This window comes from Botrytis porri (genome assembly GCF_014898465.1).
Source record: "Botrytis porri strain MUCL 3234 chromosome Unknown BPOR_003, whole genome shotgun sequence".
NCBI lineage: Eukaryota > Fungi > Ascomycota > Leotiomycetes > Helotiales > Sclerotiniaceae > Botrytis > Botrytis porri.
Genome location: NW_024066077.1, coordinates 2,077,975 through 2,098,113, shown reverse-complemented (window position 1 = coordinate 2,098,113; position 20,139 = coordinate 2,077,975). Strand labels below are relative to the sequence as shown.

At 43.8% G+C, this 20,139-nt stretch overlaps 9 protein-coding genes across 9 annotated transcripts; 5 read left to right on the top strand and 4 right to left on the bottom strand.

Annotated features, from left to right (window-relative positions):
- Positions 1-2,111: 2,111 nt before the first annotated feature.
- Positions 2,112-3,662, top strand: EAF01_002683 (uncharacterized protein; the record flags this gene model as incomplete). Its single annotated transcript, XM_038910936.1, has 1 exon — positions 2,112-3,662. The coding sequence occupies one exon, from the start codon at positions 2,112-2,114 to the stop codon at positions 3,660-3,662; it is 1,551 nt and encodes a 516-aa protein (XP_038773858.1).
- Positions 3,663-4,255: 593 nt separating this feature from the next.
- Positions 4,256-7,150, top strand: EAF01_002682 (uncharacterized protein; the record flags this gene model as incomplete). The annotated part of the gene is given in 4 exon segments (XM_038910935.1): positions 4,256-5,013; positions 5,077-5,164; positions 5,282-6,653; positions 6,664-7,150. The coding sequence occupies 4 exon segments, from the start codon at positions 4,876-4,878 to the stop codon at positions 7,148-7,150; spliced, it is 2,085 nt and encodes a 694-aa protein (XP_038773857.1). The 5' UTR covers positions 4,256-4,875.
- A 932-nt stretch (positions 7,151-8,082) lies between these two features.
- EAF01_002681 (uncharacterized protein) lies at positions 8,083-9,736 on the bottom strand. Its single transcript, XM_038910934.1, has 3 exons — positions 9,316-9,736; positions 8,454-9,215; positions 8,083-8,395 (listed from the first exon to the last, which is right to left on the bottom strand). The coding sequence occupies exons 1-3, from the start codon at positions 9,448-9,450 to the stop codon at positions 8,387-8,389; spliced, it is 906 nt and encodes a 301-aa protein (XP_038773856.1). The 5' UTR covers positions 9,451-9,736; the 3' UTR covers positions 8,083-8,386.
- Positions 9,737-10,461: 725 nt separating this feature from the next.
- On the top strand, positions 10,462-11,248 carry EAF01_002680 (uncharacterized protein; the record flags this gene model as incomplete). Its single annotated transcript, XM_038910933.1, is given in 3 exon segments — positions 10,462-10,498; positions 10,511-10,800; positions 10,877-11,248. The coding sequence occupies 3 exon segments, from the start codon at positions 10,462-10,464 to the stop codon at positions 11,246-11,248; spliced, it is 699 nt and encodes a 232-aa protein (XP_038773855.1).
- A 234-nt stretch (positions 11,249-11,482) lies between these two features.
- On the bottom strand, positions 11,483-12,421 carry EAF01_002679 (uncharacterized protein; the record flags this gene model as incomplete). The annotated part of the gene is made up of 4 exons (XM_038910932.1): positions 11,483-11,584; positions 11,779-11,956; positions 12,066-12,157; positions 12,338-12,421. 4 exons carry the CDS (start codon positions 12,419-12,421, stop codon positions 11,483-11,485), a joined length of 456 nt encoding a protein of 151 aa, XP_038773854.1.
- Positions 12,422-13,029: 608 nt separating this feature from the next.
- On the bottom strand, positions 13,030-14,152 carry EAF01_002678 (uncharacterized protein; the record flags this gene model as incomplete). Its single annotated transcript, XM_038910931.1, has 3 exons — positions 13,030-13,439; positions 13,488-13,973; positions 14,035-14,152. 3 exons carry the CDS (start codon positions 14,150-14,152, stop codon positions 13,030-13,032), a joined length of 1,014 nt encoding a protein of 337 aa, XP_038773853.1.
- Positions 14,153-15,682: 1,530 nt separating this feature from the next.
- Positions 15,683-17,070, top strand: EAF01_002677 (uncharacterized protein; the record flags this gene model as incomplete). The annotated part of the gene is made up of 4 exons (XM_038910930.1): positions 15,683-16,252; positions 16,306-16,481; positions 16,531-16,727; positions 16,781-17,070. The coding sequence occupies exons 1-4, from the start codon at positions 16,193-16,195 to the stop codon at positions 17,068-17,070; spliced, it is 723 nt and encodes a 240-aa protein (XP_038773852.1). The 5' UTR covers positions 15,683-16,192.
- A 155-nt stretch (positions 17,071-17,225) lies between these two features.
- EAF01_002676 (uncharacterized protein) lies at positions 17,226-18,218 on the bottom strand (the record flags this gene model as incomplete). Its single annotated transcript, XM_038910929.1, has 1 exon — positions 17,226-18,218. The coding sequence occupies one exon, from the start codon at positions 18,216-18,218 to the stop codon at positions 17,226-17,228; it is 993 nt and encodes a 330-aa protein (XP_038773851.1).
- Positions 18,219-18,656: 438 nt separating this feature from the next.
- Positions 18,657-20,041, top strand: EAF01_002675 (uncharacterized protein; the record flags this gene model as incomplete). The annotated part of the gene is made up of 5 exons (XM_038910928.1): positions 18,657-18,771; positions 18,872-19,287; positions 19,337-19,420; positions 19,471-19,890; positions 19,943-20,041. The coding sequence occupies 5 exons, from the start codon at positions 18,657-18,659 to the stop codon at positions 20,039-20,041; spliced, it is 1,134 nt and encodes a 377-aa protein (XP_038773850.1).
- Positions 20,042-20,139: the final 98 nt, after the last annotated feature.

Here is a 20,139-nt window from a genome sequence, read left to right as displayed (position 1 = left end):
AGTCCCCTCAAGGTACAAATGGGTCTGTGTGGGGAGAGAAGGTCCAGAGCGAACCTTGAAAGCCATAGATTCTGCTGATGTTTCTGTTTCTAACTTGCCGTGAGCCGTTTTGCCGTTGTTTTGAGTGTTTTGTGTTGTGTTGTGTGATGCGGTGTGGAATTGGGATTGGAATGGGAATGGAATGGGTGGATGTGAATAGAGAGATGGATTGAATTTGATGGATTTCGATGACTGTTCCCCGCGCGTCCGATATCGGTTGGATTGAAGATCTGTAGTTAGAGAGTAAGGGATGGGAATCTTGCATCTGGATTTATTGCTGGGTTGCGGGTCTATGGTTATGGTTTTGTAGAGAGTGCTAAACTTTCTCGTGAGGAATGTGTCCGCCTCGGGGAAGACATGTTACGAGATTTGTGGGGTAGTTGTGATGATAGTTAAAGTACCGCGAGACCACAGAGGTATCTAGTGATTGATGATTTACGAGGATGAGGAGTGGGATAGAAGGGGAATTGAAATAGTCCACCTACTTGAGGGATTGAGCAATTTTTCACATGGGAAATGTATCAGATATTGAGAATCGAGATGACAACTCTAAACAACCAAAATTCGAGAACCAATCCTTTGATCACGACATCGTTCGCATCGTGTTGTGATACCTACCTAGCACATACTAACCATCCCAGGTTCGTAAAAACTCAAAGCCTAGAATCTACAATGACATTCGTATACCCATGATGAATAGCGTCCAAGGCTCCAAGCAAGTGCAGAAATTGCAGGATGTGAAAATGTGAAAATTTCAACACGTTGGCTGGGAGTTTGATCGCTATGAGCAGTTGTAAGAGAGATATGTGTCAGAGGTGATCGTGTACGTTAAGTATTTGCGATGTTGAATTAAGGTCGCGAAAATTTCGTTTAGTGCATGCTTCGGGAGTGGATACGAGGGTTTGCGGTGGAGATGAAGGAGTTGCGCTTTTCCTGGAATGGGATGTGGGAGTGTTTGGTGGGGAGGAAAAGGATAGGAATACCTTTGGAGGAAAGGTTGGGTTATGGGGTTCCTGGGATTGGGGATGGATGTTAGGTTGATGGTTGAAAGGCGTAGGGAAGAGAAAGTTTGAGTGGTCCGAATGATGTGATGTGATGGGAATGGAAAACGGATAATGTTGACTTTCCAGACTTGGGTTCTTATTCCTAAGATGGTTCGGAGTTGGGATATTGGCATTCCGGATGCATCTGAGAGATAATACCCAGCTACTTATTAGGTAGTAGGTGTTGAACATTCACTTGCTGATTTGAAAAGTTATCATTGAGCCTTACGAGAGACGGACTGTCCGATGAATCTGGGTTCAGATATTATTTCATTAATATTGTAAGTTATGGAAATTGAGGTTTTGGATTATGCGGCATAGTACGAGTAGTATCGATTATAGATGACAACATTTCGACGGATTAGTAATAATACAACATATGTATGCCCAGGAGCCCGGCTCGCTCAGGGCGTAGATTCTTGACAACCTAAAGAGTGAAGGGCGTACTGGATCGATGTAGGGATGGATCATTTGACATCCACTACTAAATTAGTGTCAATTTCCCGCACTTCACTTCCCTTCCCTTCCCTTCCCTTCAGAGCACGGACGGAGGGTCCTAGATTGTTGGAAAGTCGAGACATCAAATAGAAATTATTCTATACGATGCATCAAGGGCGCATATCTGACAAGCTTGACTCACATTCAAGGTTTGTCATGGATGCTGGTGTTATTTTCTGGAGATACTAGTCAAGATGAAAGCATCACTCCCGTAGGTATTGTTATATATAAAGGTAATCATCCATCATCTCTTCCTGTTTCCAGACTTCCAGATTTCAAAAAGTGTCACCAAGATACGAAAACAGCTTCACATCAATCATATATTTGGATTCGGCATTTCACAACTGATATCAATCTGCAATTGTCGATTCCTTCCCTTTTCTTATCAAAGTTACACCCAAGAGCCTTTAGGGCACATATTTCCCCGCATGATCATATATCCAATCGCACTTGTCTAAACATCGTTCCCCTCCTATATCGCATACCCTCTTCTATTCTGTCCAGCTTCTTTTTCAAGTACCTTCAGACAGAATGTCTGCTTCAAGTGTATCCTCTGGCTCGGGAACAATTGCTACTTATGCCAAGAAAATCAACTCGATCAAACGACCAGATGTCAAAATTCTTCTAGATGACCACCATGATGGAAAGACCTATAGAACATTCGATGGTTTGTCGGGTAAGGCCTCAATCACAGCTCCCCGTGATGCGGAATTCGATGAAATTCAGATTACCCTCGAAGGCGTTACTCGAACATACGTCGAAGCCATGTCTCATTCCAGCGCAATGTCCAAGACAACAGCCGTACACAGATTTCTGAAGCTCGTCATGCCAATTCGAGAAGCTGCATATCCTCAACCACGAATTGCCGAAGCTGGCAAAACATATATCTTTCCATTCAACTTTGTCATCCCAGAACAACTTCTTCCAACAGTTTGCTCGCATGCATGTGATGCCGATCATGTCCATCTGGCACATGTGCAATTGCCTCCGAGCATGGGCGATCGCGAAACATCCATACTAGATGACTTGGCTCCAGAGATGACCAAAATCCAATACTCAATCAATGCCAGAGTTATCAAACACAATGATTTCCCAAAGAAACAGATTTCTCTGATTGAGGGCTCGAAGAAACTTCAGATAATACCTATGGTGGTGGAAGCACCTCCTATGAGTATCTCAGATGATGACAAGAATGACTACCAGCTGTCAAAGACAAAGTCTCTGAGAAAGGGTGTGTTCTCTGGAAAGTTAGGGGAAATAACGGTTTCGGCCGATCAAACTGGAGCATTCGTTCTTCCATCTCCTGAAAGCTCCTCAGGGGCTACATCAATGGCAACTGTTAAGCTACAATTTGAACCACACGATTTCAACTCACAGCCACCTCGTCTTGGTAGTCTAGTTACCAAAATCAAAGCGATAAGTTTCTATGCTACCAAGCCGGCAGAATCCATCTCTTCCAAATCGAGTAAGGTCAAGAACTTCGATCCCGCCCGACGACTTTATCAAACCTCGGTTCCTCTTTCGTCAAGATGTGTTGAGCAGGTTGCGTGGGTGAAGCACTTACCACAACCAGACTTGTTCCGACGAGCTTCTACCATATCGTCTAGTTTGTCGTCTAGTTCGTCTGAATATTCTGATAATTCACAAATGTCGCTAAAGCCACAGGACAAGATCTACTATACAGCAGAAATTTTAGTCCCAATTTCATTGCCTTCGTCGAAGACTTGGATCCCCTCATTCCACTCGTGTATCGTCTCTCGAACTTACTCATTGGACCTTGCCTTATCTATTCATACTCCAGGTGCAGGAATTCCAGCTTCTACGATCAAACTTTATTTTCCAATACAGATTGCAGCTCAAGGCAACCGAACTGCGCCACTCGCTCTCACGGCAGAAGAAGCGGCTGCTGAGCTAGCAGATGCGAATGAGTATCTCAGACCACGAGTTATTGAGATGCCGAGAGAGGATTCGATTGAGAATAGTATTCTGCGTTCGAGCTCTACCGTTCCACGTCCGGAATTACCTCCAAGCTATGAGCACACCGAGGTATCAAGCAGACCAGTTGATCCATCAAGGTGTTGATTTAGAGTGGATTCGTTTGTTTTGCGTCTTTCTTTCTACTTTTTGGGTAAAATGGTTGGGGAAAGCAAGCACTTGATTTTTGAGTACATAATACACGATCTGTAATGGGAGCTTTGCGATACCAATATGTATTTTTGATTGGGGGGTTTGGAATTTGGGAATTTGCTGGAAGGCACACTTACGAGTACAAGATACCCTTTTACTTATTTACTCTGTAGGTACCTAGTACACGTTAGGTGTACTTATAGACAATTAATAATAACTCACCGTTCTGCAATAATAATGTCTCTCCCAATCATTGATTCATTGTGAGGACCCACAGGACACCCCAATCTCACCAAACGATTCTTCTAAATGTTCTTTCTATAGAATCCAGTCTTAACGTTCTAAACGCCTTCCATATGATTCAGAGACCCACCGGTCTTCTGACGCCGTGTATAGCCCCGCGCAACTCCACTAACCATCATCATTTCCAGGGATATTGAAAACTACGCGTCTAAATTTGACAGGCTCATAGGCTCTGACGCTCAATACAAGGCTGCTGTCGGTGGGCTCTTCCACGGATACTCTGTATATCACACTGGTGTTATGCCTGCCAGATGGATAGTAGCCGACCAGCCATCTTCAATACAGATCATTCAGATCATCATACAAACCAACAAAAATCATAATCGAGTACTTCATCCAAAATACAAGAACGAGTTGAAGAAGACCTTTCCTCCCGTCGTCACTTTGTGAATCAAGACCAACGAATTTCATACCTCTTCAATTAACCCTTGTACTGTCTACCTAGGTACCCCAGAATCACCAGCATCCCACCGCTTGTCTCATCCACACTCGTCCCATAGCACGGCAAAATCAGCCTACGAGACCGATACCTGATGATTTGCCAGCTCATGCCCAATCATTACGATTATGACTGGTGATGAAATTTTGCGCAGCATCATTCATTCATACATGAATAAGAAAAGATCTTCTTCTGTCGTTGTACAAACCATTTAATTACTTGATTCACGAATAAAATCCTACGGTACCTTTATTCGTATCTACATACATACATATATGCTTGCGATCCGCTCTATCGATGCGGACAAAACAGCTAGAGAAAACGAATGCGATGCCAAAATATAATAGCCAACAACAACAACAACAACCATATCGATCATTTTCGACAAATTGAGGGACTGAGATATCGAAATCATATTTTGTGAGTATGGCGCAGACTCAACCGCAACCGCAGGAGAATACTCCCAACGTGGGTCCAAAAGAATTCTATGGATATTTGTTTGATGAGAATAAGAGTCCGACGCCAGTGTTAAATGCGCTATTGAGAGGAGTCGCGAATCATATTGTAAGGATTGTTCAAACTTTCGCGATTTTACGCTTTGAGTTTTTATGCTTATGATAGTGGCAGATAGAGAATGTGGGAAGTCAAGAAGATAAATTTCTCACGCCAGAGAAGTTGGCACTTTTCTATAAAGCTGTTGGTGGAAATTATGATTGTAAGTTCTTCTTTTTTTGGAGGGGAGGGGTATCTAGTTTCGGGTTCCCGTCGTCTTCCTTGTCTATCCGCCATTTTAGAAGCGTGCTTGCTAATAGCTTCCGTTTGCCTTACATAGCTCTTTTTGTGGAGACGACACATCCATCCATCTCTTGGATTTATGCCTCGATAGGCTGTCAACATGCATTAAACCCGACGAAAGATGATTTTGCCCCTCCTTCGATACCATGTCTCACTGTGCGAGGCTTCGTACGATGGCAATCGATCGAAATCCTTTTGGGGCCCGAGGAACATGTGCCATTCCTCCAAACCGCTGTCCGAGAATTCGAAATCAAAAACCCAGATACGGGGGAGAGATTCCCAATTGATTTGCCAGAGGAAGCGTTTCCTTTGGTACCGGATGCGGGAATAGAGGAGTGGCATCGGACGTGTGCAGAGAAATTACGTAAACGAGCAACGCCGGATGATGAAGAGGATGCTCCCATACCAGACCTCCCGCCGAGACCAAAAGTACAAGCAACATATGTTCATGTTCGGCCTTCGCCCAGGATCCCAGAGCCAACACCAACAAATGCGGCGCATCCCCGTAGCGGCTATTTCGAGCCTTCCACTCGTGAGTCTACCCGTGAGTCTACTCGCGAGCCGCCTCGGGAATCTACTAGGGAATCTACGAGGGAATCTACTAGGGAATCTACGAGGGAATCTACCCGTGAGCCTCCCCGTGAATCTACTACTCGTCGACCCAGTCGACCTATACCTTACACCCACGTCTCAGCATCTCGACCTCAACGACCTCCTCTTAACCGATCACCCACTCATCGAGTTCGTCAATTTCTCGCTCCAGAAGAACCATATGCACCCCGCATACCCCGCGGTCGTCATCGCAGTTTTCCCAATCTAAGTTCGCCCGTCTCAGAAGACGCTCCCTTCCACGCCCACCCCGCTCCTCCCGTCGATCCCCATCATCCCCATCATCATGTCCCGGTACCGGATCCTCCCCACCCCGCTCACCCTCGGCGACATAGTCATCCGCGACAATCGCGACACGCACCTATTGTTTCCGATTCCTCCGATTCGTCCAGTGATACCAGCGTGACTTCCGATTCAGAAGATGATCCTTCGCCGAAAACTCGGACGATTCCGATCAAAACGTCGACGAGTGGACGGCACATACCAAGACATCCGCACACTGCTTATATGTCGCGAAGTGCTGGAGCGGATAGTCCTCGGGTGTTTGCATTTCCATCTACGGCGCCGGGTAGTACGATGCCGTCTCCGATTTCGGATGCGAGGGAAAGAGAGAGGGAGAGGGAGAGACAGAGAGATATTGAGGAGAAAGTCAGACGGGGTCAGTATCCGACTAATATTGATTTGAATGGGAAATTGAGCGCGCCGTTCTTGGCGGGGAGGAGGAAGAGAGAGGCGGGGAGAGGATCGGTTGATATTGATAGGGAGAGGGAGAGGGGAAAGGGAGAGAGAAAAGGGAAGAAGTGATAGTAGGGGTGTGAAGTGGAGGGATTTGGGGGATATTGCGGAGATGTGGAGGAATGGGGGGATGAGAGGGGAGGGTGTCAGTAGTCATTCTCATCATGTGAGTGGAGGGAGTGGTGGAGAAAGTGGGAGAGAGAGTGGAGAAGGGAGAGGGAGTAGGAGACACAGTAGTCGAGAAAATAGGAGTGATAGGGATAGAGATAGAGATCGCGAGAGGGAGAGGGAAAGAGATCGAGATCGAGATCGAGACCGAGATGACAGGGATAGGGGAGATAGGGAAAGAGATTATAAGAGAAGGGAACGACCTAGGTTACAAACGAGACATAGTAGTCATGAGGAAATTCCCACCAGAAGAATCAGAACGGAAAGAGCGGATCGAGACAGAGATGATGAATATGAAGGGAGGAGTTTCAGAGAAAGAGATCGAGAGAGAAGAGAAAGGGTTGTGAGTCCTGTGAGGGGAGTAGATGGGAGGAAATATCCGGATTGGAGATGATGATGATGATGATGATTTATGAAGATTGAGAGGATGAATATCTGTTTGCGATGGAGTTTGGATGGATCTAAATAGAGGTGTGGAGGGATAAATACATTAAGCGAGCGAAATGCAATTCGAATGACCAATGAGTATTAAATGATGGATAGATGGATGATTAGTTCATACGTTGTGTTCTTTGCATTATGTTTACGTCATTCAGCAAATACGAGATACCAGGATGCCAATGATGGATAGATAGATAGATGGATGGATGGATGAATCGAAATAGGAAATTTGTATCTCCTTAAGTGTAGGGGGCGTTTGGGCGAGCTTGTTTTGCCTGCTTTTCTTGCCTTTTCTTGTCTTGCCTTGTCTGGGCCACTGGGTGACTTCATATTGAATTATCAAGCAAGCAATTAATTTATCCACTTTTAGTGTATGAGACCTTGAGGTATGGAATCTAATCTTACCTTGGCTGCAGATAGTAGAACCTCCATACCTCCCTACCTACCTACCTACCTACCTCGCTCTCGCTAGGACGTGTAGTATACCTAATAACGGTACTTGCTACTTTTCTTACTGTTCACATTTTGCAAGCTTCTTTATTCAAACTTCAAATCCCCTCTCGTTATTTACCTACCTATCTAGGTAGGTAGATAGGTACATCGAATAATTTCGCCTTGGTACAAGTCGTAGGCGATAGGGATGGATGGCGAATCCCCTACATCAAAAATTCTTTGTTCTCTTTGCAAGTGTTACGGAATTGGAGGGAGGAGTGTATGGATTTGGTTCCCTAGGTACCTGGGTATGCATGTTACATCCAATCTGGAAATTGCTCTTGCAGCATTCAACTTGTCCGTCACCACTTCACACGCGATCGAGCAAGTTAACATCTCACATTTTTTGAGTCTCTTCAACAAAGCTCCCTTCCTATCTCTCCACGAGCACAACATGAATCAAATGGAAAACGAACTTAAATCTATAGTATCGATAAAATTGATGTTACTACCGAAAGCTCTGTGTGTATCACATGCTAGACATCCATCGATCTTCATTTACTCAAATGCGATATGTGAATATTCATCGAAAATAACATAACCGCAATCTAGGGAGACCTGTGGGAGGTATTTCGAGTAAACTCCATGCTTGAAAACCACCCTGAAAACAAAAATTTCACCTATGCACTCCTTTGCCCCTAAACCATCCATAATAAAACCGAACTGAGAAGAGAAATTTTCGCCGAGGAATAATTGTTCAAGAGAACTAGAGAATGGTTAGAAAAGATAATCAGAGGGTGGATAGGAGGTGGGATAATGCATACCTTCCAGCGATGACCACAAACTTGACATTCGCAGAAAGTCGTCATAGGTTCATCAGCACTGCGAGTCTGTGCTTGCGAATAGCTGACTTTCTTCTGACCACACTTTCCGCACGTCAAAGCATCACTAATACTCTTCTCCGCCATTGGTACCTGGGCCTTCTTCATATTCTCCAACTCTAACGCGTCATCTTTCTTCTTCATCTCCTCGGACTTTAGTTCCTCATGCGTCATGACGACAAAACGAGCTGGTTCAATATCTCCCGACATGACTCTCTTGCGCAACTGCGTATTGGATACTTGTTTGAGATTTTGAAAGAGGGAACGAAGCTTCTCTTTATATTCCTTGGTCTCACCTCCAAAATGATCGTACGCCGCTTGTTCAACAGCCATAGCCTTGATAATGACATGAGTGGGAGGTTCTTCGCATTTGAAAGCAAGACCATTATACATTAATCCAATACAAGCATCGCGTGTTGGAAGACCCGTACGCTTCGTATCGACTTTATCAGTTTCCCATCTTCGCTTTGAAGAATCGCCCTTGAAAGCTTTCGTGACGGGGGCGCTAGGCGCGGGCGCAGGAGAGGAAGTACTGTTACTACGAACTGCGGGAGAAGATCCGGAGGCCATTTGCTTTGCTTTGCGCTTTTCTTTTTCGGCTTCGACTGTTTTTTTCCACTTGGTGACGATTTCCGTGGCAAGCTTGGCAATGTCTTTATTCGCGTTTCCTCGTTGTTTGGCTACCACCATTCCTGCCTTGGTTGCCTAGAGAATATATTGATCAGTTCATGTATGCGAAGGTTTATCGTGGAGACACAAAGACCCAGAAGAGCTTGTTGAGGAATGTAGCCGGTTGTAGACATACCCTAAGAAGTTCTTCAGTGGCATTTACATCTCTCTTCAGAGTTTCCATAATGGTAATGACGTTCGCTGCCGGCTCTTTGTCATTGATCGCCTTTTGAAGAGCCGAAACTCTGGAGGTCAGTTCTCTTTGATCCATTTTGAAAGAAAGGAGATGGAGGGGTTTTGATTGTATGCGATTGTTGTTTTTGTTGCAGACCGAGAGGAAATGTTCGACGATATCGAAGAATCGGATTTGAGGCTGCGTGGATTCTATGTACGAAAATGAATTGAATTGGGTATCAGAAAAGTAACCAGATAAATTACAAAAGAAAGTGTGTCGTTGAGAAGGTTTTTGATAATTGTTTTCTGAGAGTTTGATGATTAAATATCACAAGGCTGATGTTACGGCCAAAAATGGTGTGCACGGGCCAATTGCTTGTGTTGTGTTGTATAAACTTTCCCAGCAGCGAAAGGCAAAGTTTCCGTTTGCACTTCATCTCACATCCTGTATCATATACCGTCAGTTGTACTTGTTGTTTTCTCAAAGAGATTGACATTCAAAGTTGATGTTGAATGTTGTGTTTGGTATTGCTTAAAGTTTGAGAATACACAATATGATTATCCTCATTTCAGTCCAGCATTCGAGCGCCAATTGAGTAGAATTTCTTGCGGCTAGATTGCAAGGTGTTGGATGATTTGTATCACGCATAGGAATCTTAACATCTTCCAGAGATTCTCTCTCTTTTTCCCAGTGGAATTAAAAGTGTTAAGTGTATGCTTTGACCAAAAAACAATGGAAAGGATATATCCTTTATCTTTATCCCCAAACTCTGCGATCTCCTGAGTACCTCCGTGTTTACATCGAGGATATTACGGATATTTCGGAATGATCCACCAACGTAGACATGCACATCTATGAAGCTTAGAGACCAGCATGATCTCGACCGGCAAGTTAAACAATGGGCTATGCTTGCAAAGTCGACCTGTCAGCGCAACATTTTGAGTCATTGTACGAATGAGTATTGAGTACGCCCTTGCTTTGAAATAAGTATAAATATGACAAATTTTCCTGTGTTTGTCCATTCACCATATTATCAAGCAAGTTCTTCCTAAACCTCACCTCTTTTCTTCTTATCACCTTCTTCTCACATCCCATACAATCGCCACAATGCAGCCACTCGCTGGGAAAGTCGCCCTTGTAACCGGTTGAAGCGAAGGAATCGGTCGGGCGATTTGTCTTCGTCTCGCACGCGATGGTGCAATAGTAGTCATAAAGTATAACATTGACTCTTCGTCAGCAAACGAAGTTGCATCAATTATCGGAGAGAAGAACGCTACGGTTATTAAAGCTGATGCCGGCAATGTTGAAGATATCTCGAGATTGGTTGATACAACCGTTGAGAAACATGGAAAGATCGATATCTTGGTTGCCTGCACTGCAACTATGAGGTTGAATGAATTGGAAAATGTCACTGGTGAGGAGTTTGATCAGGCGTTCGATTTAAATGTCAAGGGTCCTTTGTTTCTCGCCTAGGTACGTCGTATATCCAATTGTTAGTCATGTGGCTTTCTAATGGTCCTAGAAATCCGTTCCTCGTATGGCATCCGGTTCTCGCATCATACTCTTCTCCACAACCCAATGCCACGCCAGCACAGTAGCACCACAATATTTAACATACATTATGTCGAAAGGTGCCATCGAGCAAATGACCCGAGGTCTTTCGAAAGATCTAGCACGAAAGAGTATTATGGTCAATACTGTAGCGCCAGGACCAACGGCGACCGAGCTATTCTTCAGAGGCATGAGTGAACAACTTTTGAAGACACTTGCTGGCTTAAATCCTCAGAATAGAATTGGAGAATCAGATGAGATTGCAGAAGTTGCATTCTTGAGTAGCGAGGCAAATTTGTGGGTGACGGGTCAGACACTTCAAGTGAATGGTGGAATGGCATAACTGCAGGGCACACTAGCAATCAGACTTTTTCTCCTATTCCCTTAGCGAGTTTACATTCAGTACGGTATGCTTAACAATACGAAGGCCTTATATGATCAAGAAACAGGAACATTCAATTCTCCCTTGGTTAGTGATTATCAAAAGCTAGTAGTCTTCGGTAGTAATAAAATGATTGAAATAAGCATTACCATTCTTTATGCCTTCTAAGGACAGCAGTTAATTCCCACGTCCCTTTCACGCAGCACTAGCATCCATCTTCCCATTTTCCAAGAGATCTGTCGTCCTGTAGATGTAAGGATCACAATCCGGTTCCTCTTCTAACACTTCTGCTCCTTCCTATTTACGATGTCAGTACCACAGTTCTATGCCGTCTCATTCTGTTTCCACGCCCATAAAAGCTCGAGGAATCGAATCAAATTCTAACATCAATATCTCCAGCTCTTCACTCCCAACCACTTTTCTCCTTTCCACTCTACCTATTTGCACAAGATTCCCCAGCTAAGACCAAGCCTTAAAAAAACAAGACTCACAGGAATAGGAACCATAGCCCTCTTAACCCAAATATGTTTCGCCATTTTCCAATCCAATCCCTCAATACATCCCCCCTTTACACTAACAACGCTTTTTCCAGGCGTGCTGTGGATTAACCGTGTGCCACATGTTTTGCAGAAATAACAGTTCACCGTGTGTCCTGAGGCCGTGGGACGACTTTGGGAGAGGAAACGTTAGTTTTTCTGGCTATTGTCAGGGGAGGAGGAGCGTATAGAATTGATAGAGGGGAAAACGGAAAAGGAGAAAGAAGAAAAAGAAAACCAACGTATAAACCGCCAAAAACTCCGGACACGGCAATGGGAATCGAGGAAAGATAGCAGAAGCGCCAAACGCGGAGGAGGATTGTCGTTTGCATTCCTATAGATCACTAGTGTTAGCTCCTGGTAGTATTCTCGTAATTGTTTCATCCATCCGTTTATCCATCCATCTCATTTATCTCTGCATCTATTTCTTCCGCAAAACTCCAGAAATCCACATACATCTTATGACTAACTCACCAACCCGAGAAACACAAACATGGAGGAAACAGAATCTTACATTACAATGACAAATATAAAGCGCCAGCGGTTTCGCCAACGGTGTTTTAAAAACTACATTTTGGCATTCGCAGGAGACGTTCATGGTTGCTTGCTTGCTTATTGGTTGAATTGGATATTGAGATGGGAAAGGTGGGGTAGATACCTAGATAGATAGGTTGTGCGGAGGAGGTGAGATTCAATTGCAAAGATTGAGCTCGATAGAAATTATTTTGATCTCCTCCACGCTAAAGGATCATTGAGGAAGAATAAAGATGCAAAAGAAAATAAAGTGCTTAGAAGATATAAGGTATTGTATGACACAATCTGGGAAATCTCGCAGATGAGAGATGCATGCACGGATGAGAATGAGATGACTCCCTGCTTGTGAGGGTTTGAGTCATCGTCACATGATGACTTGTCTATAATCTCAAGTTCGTGTCGCGCTTTTTGGCCTCTTGCTAATGATTTTTTTGTTATTAAATAGTTATGAGGATACCGTTAGCTATTATGTAAATTCGTGATTATTAAATAAATTGCGCTGGTAAACTGAACGCGAGCTTCGTTGCGACTTAAATGTCAGACTGGATGAATCAAGAGGAACTTCAAGACGAGAGTTGATTAAAGAAAAGATGAAAGCTACGCCCTTATAGATTTCCATATTTGACTTAAAAAATAGTCGACGTTATATGACAATGTTCTGAATGGCTCATCTCAATGAGCTAAAGCATCAGTACTTTGTCGATCTTGTCCATGTGATTGACGACCTTCCTCTGCACCATGCTGACCTCTTCCGGCATCAGAATGCTTTGCCGGATCAAATACATAGATGGGAAATTCCAAGAAAATTGTTCTTTTCATTATCGTAGGGAGTTTCTCATAAATTTGTGGTGGGAAAGGGATGAGAATGCTCGTTCGGTTTAGATATCGAGAGTATTCCTGCCAGTGATTGTCCTTCTCGTATCGTTTCTTTGCACCAGGTCTTTCTTGAAGTGTCAAGCCAGATACGAACATGAGTAGGGTAGTAAGGAATATTGCACCGAGTATTGAAGCATAGAGAGCTGAACGGGCTCCTCCATGAACATAGCCTTCGGCGGCAGGTGAGACTGCAATCATATAGATCGCTACGATGGATTAGTGAGAAAAATATTGATTTGTATGAGAACGCCTACCAAACTGAATGATGATCTCTCCAAAATAATTTGGGTGACGACTCCATGAGAAGAAACCTTTGTCGCAAATTTTGGATTTGTCGCTATTGTTGGCTTTGAAGAGATATTTCTGAATATCGCTCACACTCTCCATGATAATACCAATACCGTAAAGAATGACTCCCGCGATATCACTAGCCGTGCCGAAAGCAGGCTGGGGGAATCTCGTGACTTTGGGGGAATTTAATATGGTGACTGGGAAAGAGACAACCCAAACCCAGAACATTTGAAATACCCAAAACCCAAGAAATTTGAAAAAATTGTCACGCTTATCATCGAATCTATCATCTTTTCCGGTTTTCAGAATTCGGAATAATAGGAAAGCTGATAAGCGTGCTCCCCATACCATGATGAAAAGAGAAGCGACGATTTGACGTGCATGGTGATGACCACTGAACGCAAGCGTTATAATGGCAAGTACAACAAAATTCGTTCCTCCAGCAAAATCTGAAATTAATATTAGCAGTGAATTTTGGTATGTCTCGAGAAAACATAAGCTTGGTCTGACCTGTAAGTTTGTCAAATTTAAGAGTGAATGCAATTGCGAAGAAAAATAATTGATATGCAACTGTAATCAACAACGTTATTGCGAGGTAGTAATCGTCCAGCACACGGACGACGGTCATATCTGCGATATCCAGCTGAACGTGTCTAAATGCGACCGTGGTGATGGTTCTTTACAATGATTCGAAGTTGTGAGAATGTCTCGAAGCAGAGGGGGGAGAAAAGTAAATAAGATCGAAGCATGGGATGACAAGGCACTACTTCTTGCCGTGTTGGGGGAGCTTGATGTCAGTCTAGCTTCTAGAACTCGCCGTTCCCGTATTTGAGTCAACTAGTAGTAGATATTACCTCTTAGTACCGGTAATGGGATTGTTCATTTGATAATGGAGTATAATAGTCACAAAATCAGAGAGCATCAAAGTGTGTTGAATGACCGATGTGGCTTAAAAATGTTTTGGTTGGAGATGGACAGTTGTAAATGCACTTCGGACCCCATGAAACTCCGATGGGATTCTTTCCTCTCTCCCCTTCATCGTTGAAACATCTGTGAAATCGATGTTTTTACCTTGGTATTTCGTGATAGATTTTCGCTAGATCGTGACGTACTCTATGTAGATGGGTAGTCTAACTTACACTGATTATTAATTAATTTTTACATATCGATCGAGGCTAGCTCGGCTAGTGTCACTCTAATAACAAGAGTCCTACGAAGTACATGTCCTACATAGGTAGGTTATTGGCTGGTAGGTACGGACACGGAGTACAATAGATAGAAGTCGGAAGTTAATACACCCGATCGTCTCTATGTATTGACTTTTAAGCTTAATTTGCTACCCGAGTCCCGGCGTCTGGAATTTCGACTCTATCACGTGTCTGCATCCTAGACACTCGCATACATTACTGGGTAATCTATGCAAGGCTGAACATCATCCTGGGTTTTAATATATTTATATATCTAATCCGTCTTCCATCCTTCTAATATCACAAATTTGTCGCGTCTCGAAGAAAGAAACACATCGAAATTGTTTCTGCGGATTATCACAATCTGCATGGAATAGCCCTAGACACATAAGGCTAATCTACATATCCCATATCTGACACGTCGTCGTCAAACATATTCTATCACACATCTCTTCATATTCAAGATCCGATAGGACAAAAGCAGCAAAGGTTCTAGTTGCGAATTTCGCCGTTTCTGAAGGGGGGTCAAACATTTCAGCGTGATCCTCCCTAACATCATCGCGCACTCGATTCAATTTTCTGATTCCACTTCCACCATGCCTTATACACCCAAGGAAAACCGATGGAGTGTTCACAAAGCTTGTTTGGCATTGCAGAACCCATAATTCTCATTGGACAACATACTGAGAGTAAAATCTGTACAATGGTTTGGAAATTCTTACGCCGCCAAGCTAGTCTGAAACCCCACACGTCTGGGATTCATTTTCCCCATACCTGGTGTACCTTCAAAAACTCTCCGACGTTTGAGATTCTTGCATCTCTTACATCCTAGGCAATATTTTATCAAAATTACTTCAAGCCACCACTTGTGAAGTGTGCTTTTGCACTAGTCTGGTATCCACACTGGATTGCCCTGCTGTTCATGTTATGCGTCGAGTGGTCTTTCACTCAATCATACCGCCGGGACCCTTGAACTCTTTCGATTTTTACCTGATCGAATCAATCATCTTGTCATGTCTTACTCCATCGTGCCACTGTGAGTATTGGCAAAGCTTCCCAATTCATGTGAACTTGAATCATATACCCCTGGCGGTTCGTAGGTTTGATGGCGCCACGATCCCATATTCATCTGTCCATGATTCTCCCATGGGCGTCGAGGATCTACATCTAGGACTACGCACTGCAGTGCTTCAACTCTCAATCATAGCGCCAAGACTCATGGATGCACGGTTTGAGGGTCGTGTGCATATCTGTTTCCACTTCCCTCATTGAATCTCTTGTTATCTGAGCACTCTCTTTAAATCTCTTGTCATCTAATCAATTGTAATTCTGCAGCTGCAGGTCACGCTCACTCATTACTTTTCATATTCTTTGCTTCATACAACGGCTGGGCTGTTGAATACGTTCATTAATACCTAAATTCAAACAACGAAGGGCAGGATACCAAACTACATTTTTTAACGATATTATTGAAGAGGAGGATGAAGGGCTTTATAAGAGCAACGCTATTGGTGGCAGTGGGGGCAGCAGGCCTTGCACAGGTATGGTTTTGAGGGATAGTTCATGCTGTGAATGGTGGCTGATGATAATCTAGGGATATCGGTATGAAGCTAGAGGTTTAAGTGATATCATCGCCGCTCTCGAAGGAGGGGGGAAAGCGAGCGCAGCACCCGCGGTGACAAAAGAGATCACAAAGACAATGACGGTCACAAAGAGCGCTCAGGGAGCGGCGGCACCAACGGGGGCTGCAATACAAGCTGCCGGAACTGGGTACGAACAATCAGTCTTTCAAAAACTACTCGAGAACTAATAATTCCAGTGGCCAATTCTCTTTCCTCACTTCGACCGTTTTCGCTTCAGGAGCTCCACCTACCGTTACTGTCACTCCACTACCTCAAATGATTACCCAAACAGTCACTGAGCAATTAATGGTAACTATGATGGCTACGCAAATGTCAGTGGTTACATCCATGGTCACTATGACTATGATGCAAACAACTACCGTCATGGTATCAGGTATGTTGAATTCGTATAAAAAATATCTTTCATTGAACTAATCCGTTATCAAGTCACTATGCAAGGTGCTGCAACAGCAGCATCAATTAGCACATCTTTAACCGAAGCTGCTATTCAAGGAGCTACAACAGCAGCATCAATTAGCACATCATTGACCGAAGCTGCTATTCAAGGAGCTACGATCGCAAGTGTCACCACATCAGCTGCGATACAAGCTGGAAAATCACCAGCTCCTGCACTTGGAGCTGCACAAGTCGCACAGCCAAATCCTGTTGATATCAACACACTCGCCTTGTCCAGTAGTTTAGTCCTTGGTAATCTTGCTGTGGCGACAGCGGTCTGAGATGGGAGCTTGATGCTCGAATAGTAATGAAATGGGTTCAAAAGAGAAGTAATATTAGATTGTGTAGGGCTAGACTCCCGAAAGATACCAAATTCGTTGTAAATATACGTTGAAAAATGACGCCACAAGAGAAAAAAAGCAAAAGAATATAAAAATCAACTGTTAGCTTTTGCTTTTATTATATTATCAGTAGCTGTGATTGCAGGAGCTGTAGGAGATGTTTCTTTCGATGAGCTCGAATTGGATTCGGCAGCTTTCAAGGCTTCCATCCTCTGTTTCTTTACCTGTCTCTTGCTTATCTGGGGTGGCTCGTTCTCTTTTACTTCCTTATTATCATCGGCTTTTCTTTTTCCCTTTCCCTTTTCTCCATTCTTTGCTTTATCCTTCTGGGCTTCGCTGATCTCAGTGTCCTTCGCAGCGCTCCGTTCACCACCATAAATCACATCCACTAGTCCTCTGTAAGAACTTCTTTTTAAGCCCTCGTTTATAACCACCGATCTTGGGTTGTCGCCCAGCCCTTCCATGCCTCTTTCTCTACCCAGTCCCCATACTGCCATCAAATTGACCACATCTGCTGGGCCTCTGATACCCAATGCAGTCTTAGCTTCACTACTTATCACAATCCCTCTTCCCCTCGTAGCTCTGAATATGCCCAAACAATTACTTATAAAGTTTTTGCGCGCATTTGAATCTTCCATCGTAGCTTGTGCGTAGCATATTTCAAATTGAATGCCGCGATGTATAGCAGCCATGAGAGGCTTAGGTTTAAAGTGAAATGGATATCGTTGTGTGAGGTCGAGGGAGATGAGAGAGTGCTCAGCTAGGCTAAGACATGCTGCGAGAAATGCCTTTTCTGTGGTAGGGCGAATTGCGACTATATCGTAGGCGGATGAAACGGCTGTGAGACGGTGATTAAGGGAAGGATCAGAGAGAGTGAGGGTGCAGCGGCGGAGAATGACTGTTTTGGGAGGGACTGTAAAAGGAAATGTCGTAGGTATTGGATTTGTTATATTGGAAGGAAGCGGTCCGCTTTGGATATGATTAAGAGCTATGGTGCCGTAGCCTGATTCTGAAAGAAATGAGATTGTCCTTTGGAGATCAAGAGGGTCTTTGCTTGATGACCAAGGAATATTGAGATCGTAGAGCATATTCGCGTTAGTTCTGTTATTCTATATGTCTTTGCAATTGATACTCCTCATACAATTTCCTTTGCGATGGTGAGAGAGTGTAATGTATAGTCGCGAAAGTCAAGCTTGATAACAAAAATTATTATTCGTCATTCAGCCTTGGTCGATTTTTGAAAAGGCTGTCGGTAACCTTTTATTTAAGGCCGCCCGATCGAAAATAACTCCTGCGCTAGCGCGGGGTGTGTTTACTATCCATCAAGAATTCGTAGCACATCAACATCAGATCATTATTTTCTACAACATCGTACAAGGTCATCCTGCGAATCTTTGCCAGAACCATCCGGTCAAACAAACAGATTCTTATCAATCGGCGACTCACTTCGGATCTCGATATTTTCGAAAAGGCGGTCTCTACACGATTTGCGCGGCGCCGCCTTCCCATACTAGGCCGGCCGCAAAATGGCTCGCGTCTATGCGGATGTCAACCAGCAAATGCCACGGGCATATTGGGATTATGATAGCGTAAATATTACCTGGGGCGTATTGGAGAACTACGAGGTTGTGCGCAAGATTGGTAAGTCGGCAATACCTCCTTCCCCAAGACCTGTTTTGCTTTTACCCGCTCGTGGCTATGTGTGTGCTGCTTACTGACACGCGGATGTGTGTCCATGTAGGACGAGGAAAGTATTCGGAAGTCTTTGAGGGAATCAATGTGGCCAACTACCAAAAATGTGTGATTAAGGTGTTAAAGCCGGTCAAGAAGAAGAAGATTAAGAGAGAGATTAAGATCCTACAAAACTTGTCAGGAGGCCCAAATATTGTCGCCCTCCTTGACGTTGTTAGGGATAGTCAAGTAAATTCAACCTTTCCTTCTCTCCCAGGCGACCCTTTTTCCCTAGTTGGGAAGACGGGCAAATCCGCGCTCACTGGCCTTGAACAACCCCTTGAAGAAGAAACAGACGACTCATTCATGATGCAGAGCAAAACACCTTCGTTGATTTTCGAATTCGTCAACAACACCGACTTCCGTAGCCTCTACCCTAAGTTTATCGATTATGATGTCCGATTTTATATTTATGAGCTCTTGAAGGTATGAGATCAGAATATTGGAAAGGTTTTGAAGTTGCTAACGTCGATAGGCATTGGACTTTTGTCACAGCAAAGGCATTATGCACAGAGATGTCAAGCCTCATAACGTGATGATTGATCATGAGAACAGAAAGGTAGGACTCTCACTAATTGGAAGAATACCTTTACTGACTTGTAGGTTTAGTTGAGACTTATCGATTGGGGTCTTGCGGAGTTCTACCATCAAGGCACCGAGTACAATGTTCGAGTCGCATCAAGATATTTCAAGGGGCCTGAGTTGCTTGTTGACTTCCAGGAATACGATTACTCCTTGGATATGTGGTCTTTGGGTGCCATGTTCGCTTCGATGATCTTCAGAAAAGAACCATTCTTCCACGGAAACAGCAACTCGGATCAATTAGTCAAAATTGCGAAAGTTCTCGGCACTGAAGATTTATTCGACTACCTCGACAAATACGAGATTGAGCTCGACGCACAATATGACGATATCCTAGGAAGATTCCCAAAGAAGAACTGGCACAGCTTTGTCAATGCTGAGAACCAACGATTTGTTACTAATGAAGCTATCGACTTCTTAGATAAACTTCTTCGATATGATCACCAAGTATGCCTACCATTATTAAGCCTTGTATTGCATATGCTGACATGTGATTTAGGAACGTTTGACTGCTAAGGAAGCCATGGCCCATCCTTTCTTTGCACCTATTCGTGCTGATGAGGCGGCTGCACGTGGTACCCCAGCTCCTACTACATGATTCCACTCTGTCCCATATGACTTTAAAAATTTACCCGACATTCATATATGGGCTCATTATTGACTTTCAAGGTTCACATGAGCTAGTCCAATTCTGAA

Excerpts from the sequence above, each read along its gene's own strand:
- EAF01_002681 (XM_038910934.1), bottom strand. The coding sequence starts at position 9,450 with ATGGATCAAAGAGAACTGACCTCCAGAGTTTCGGCTCTTCAAAAGGCG. Across the intron at positions 9,216-9,315 it reads CCACTGAAGAACTTCTTAGG|GCAACCAAGGCAGGAATGGT; the intron begins GTATGTCTACAA and ends TATATTCTCTAG.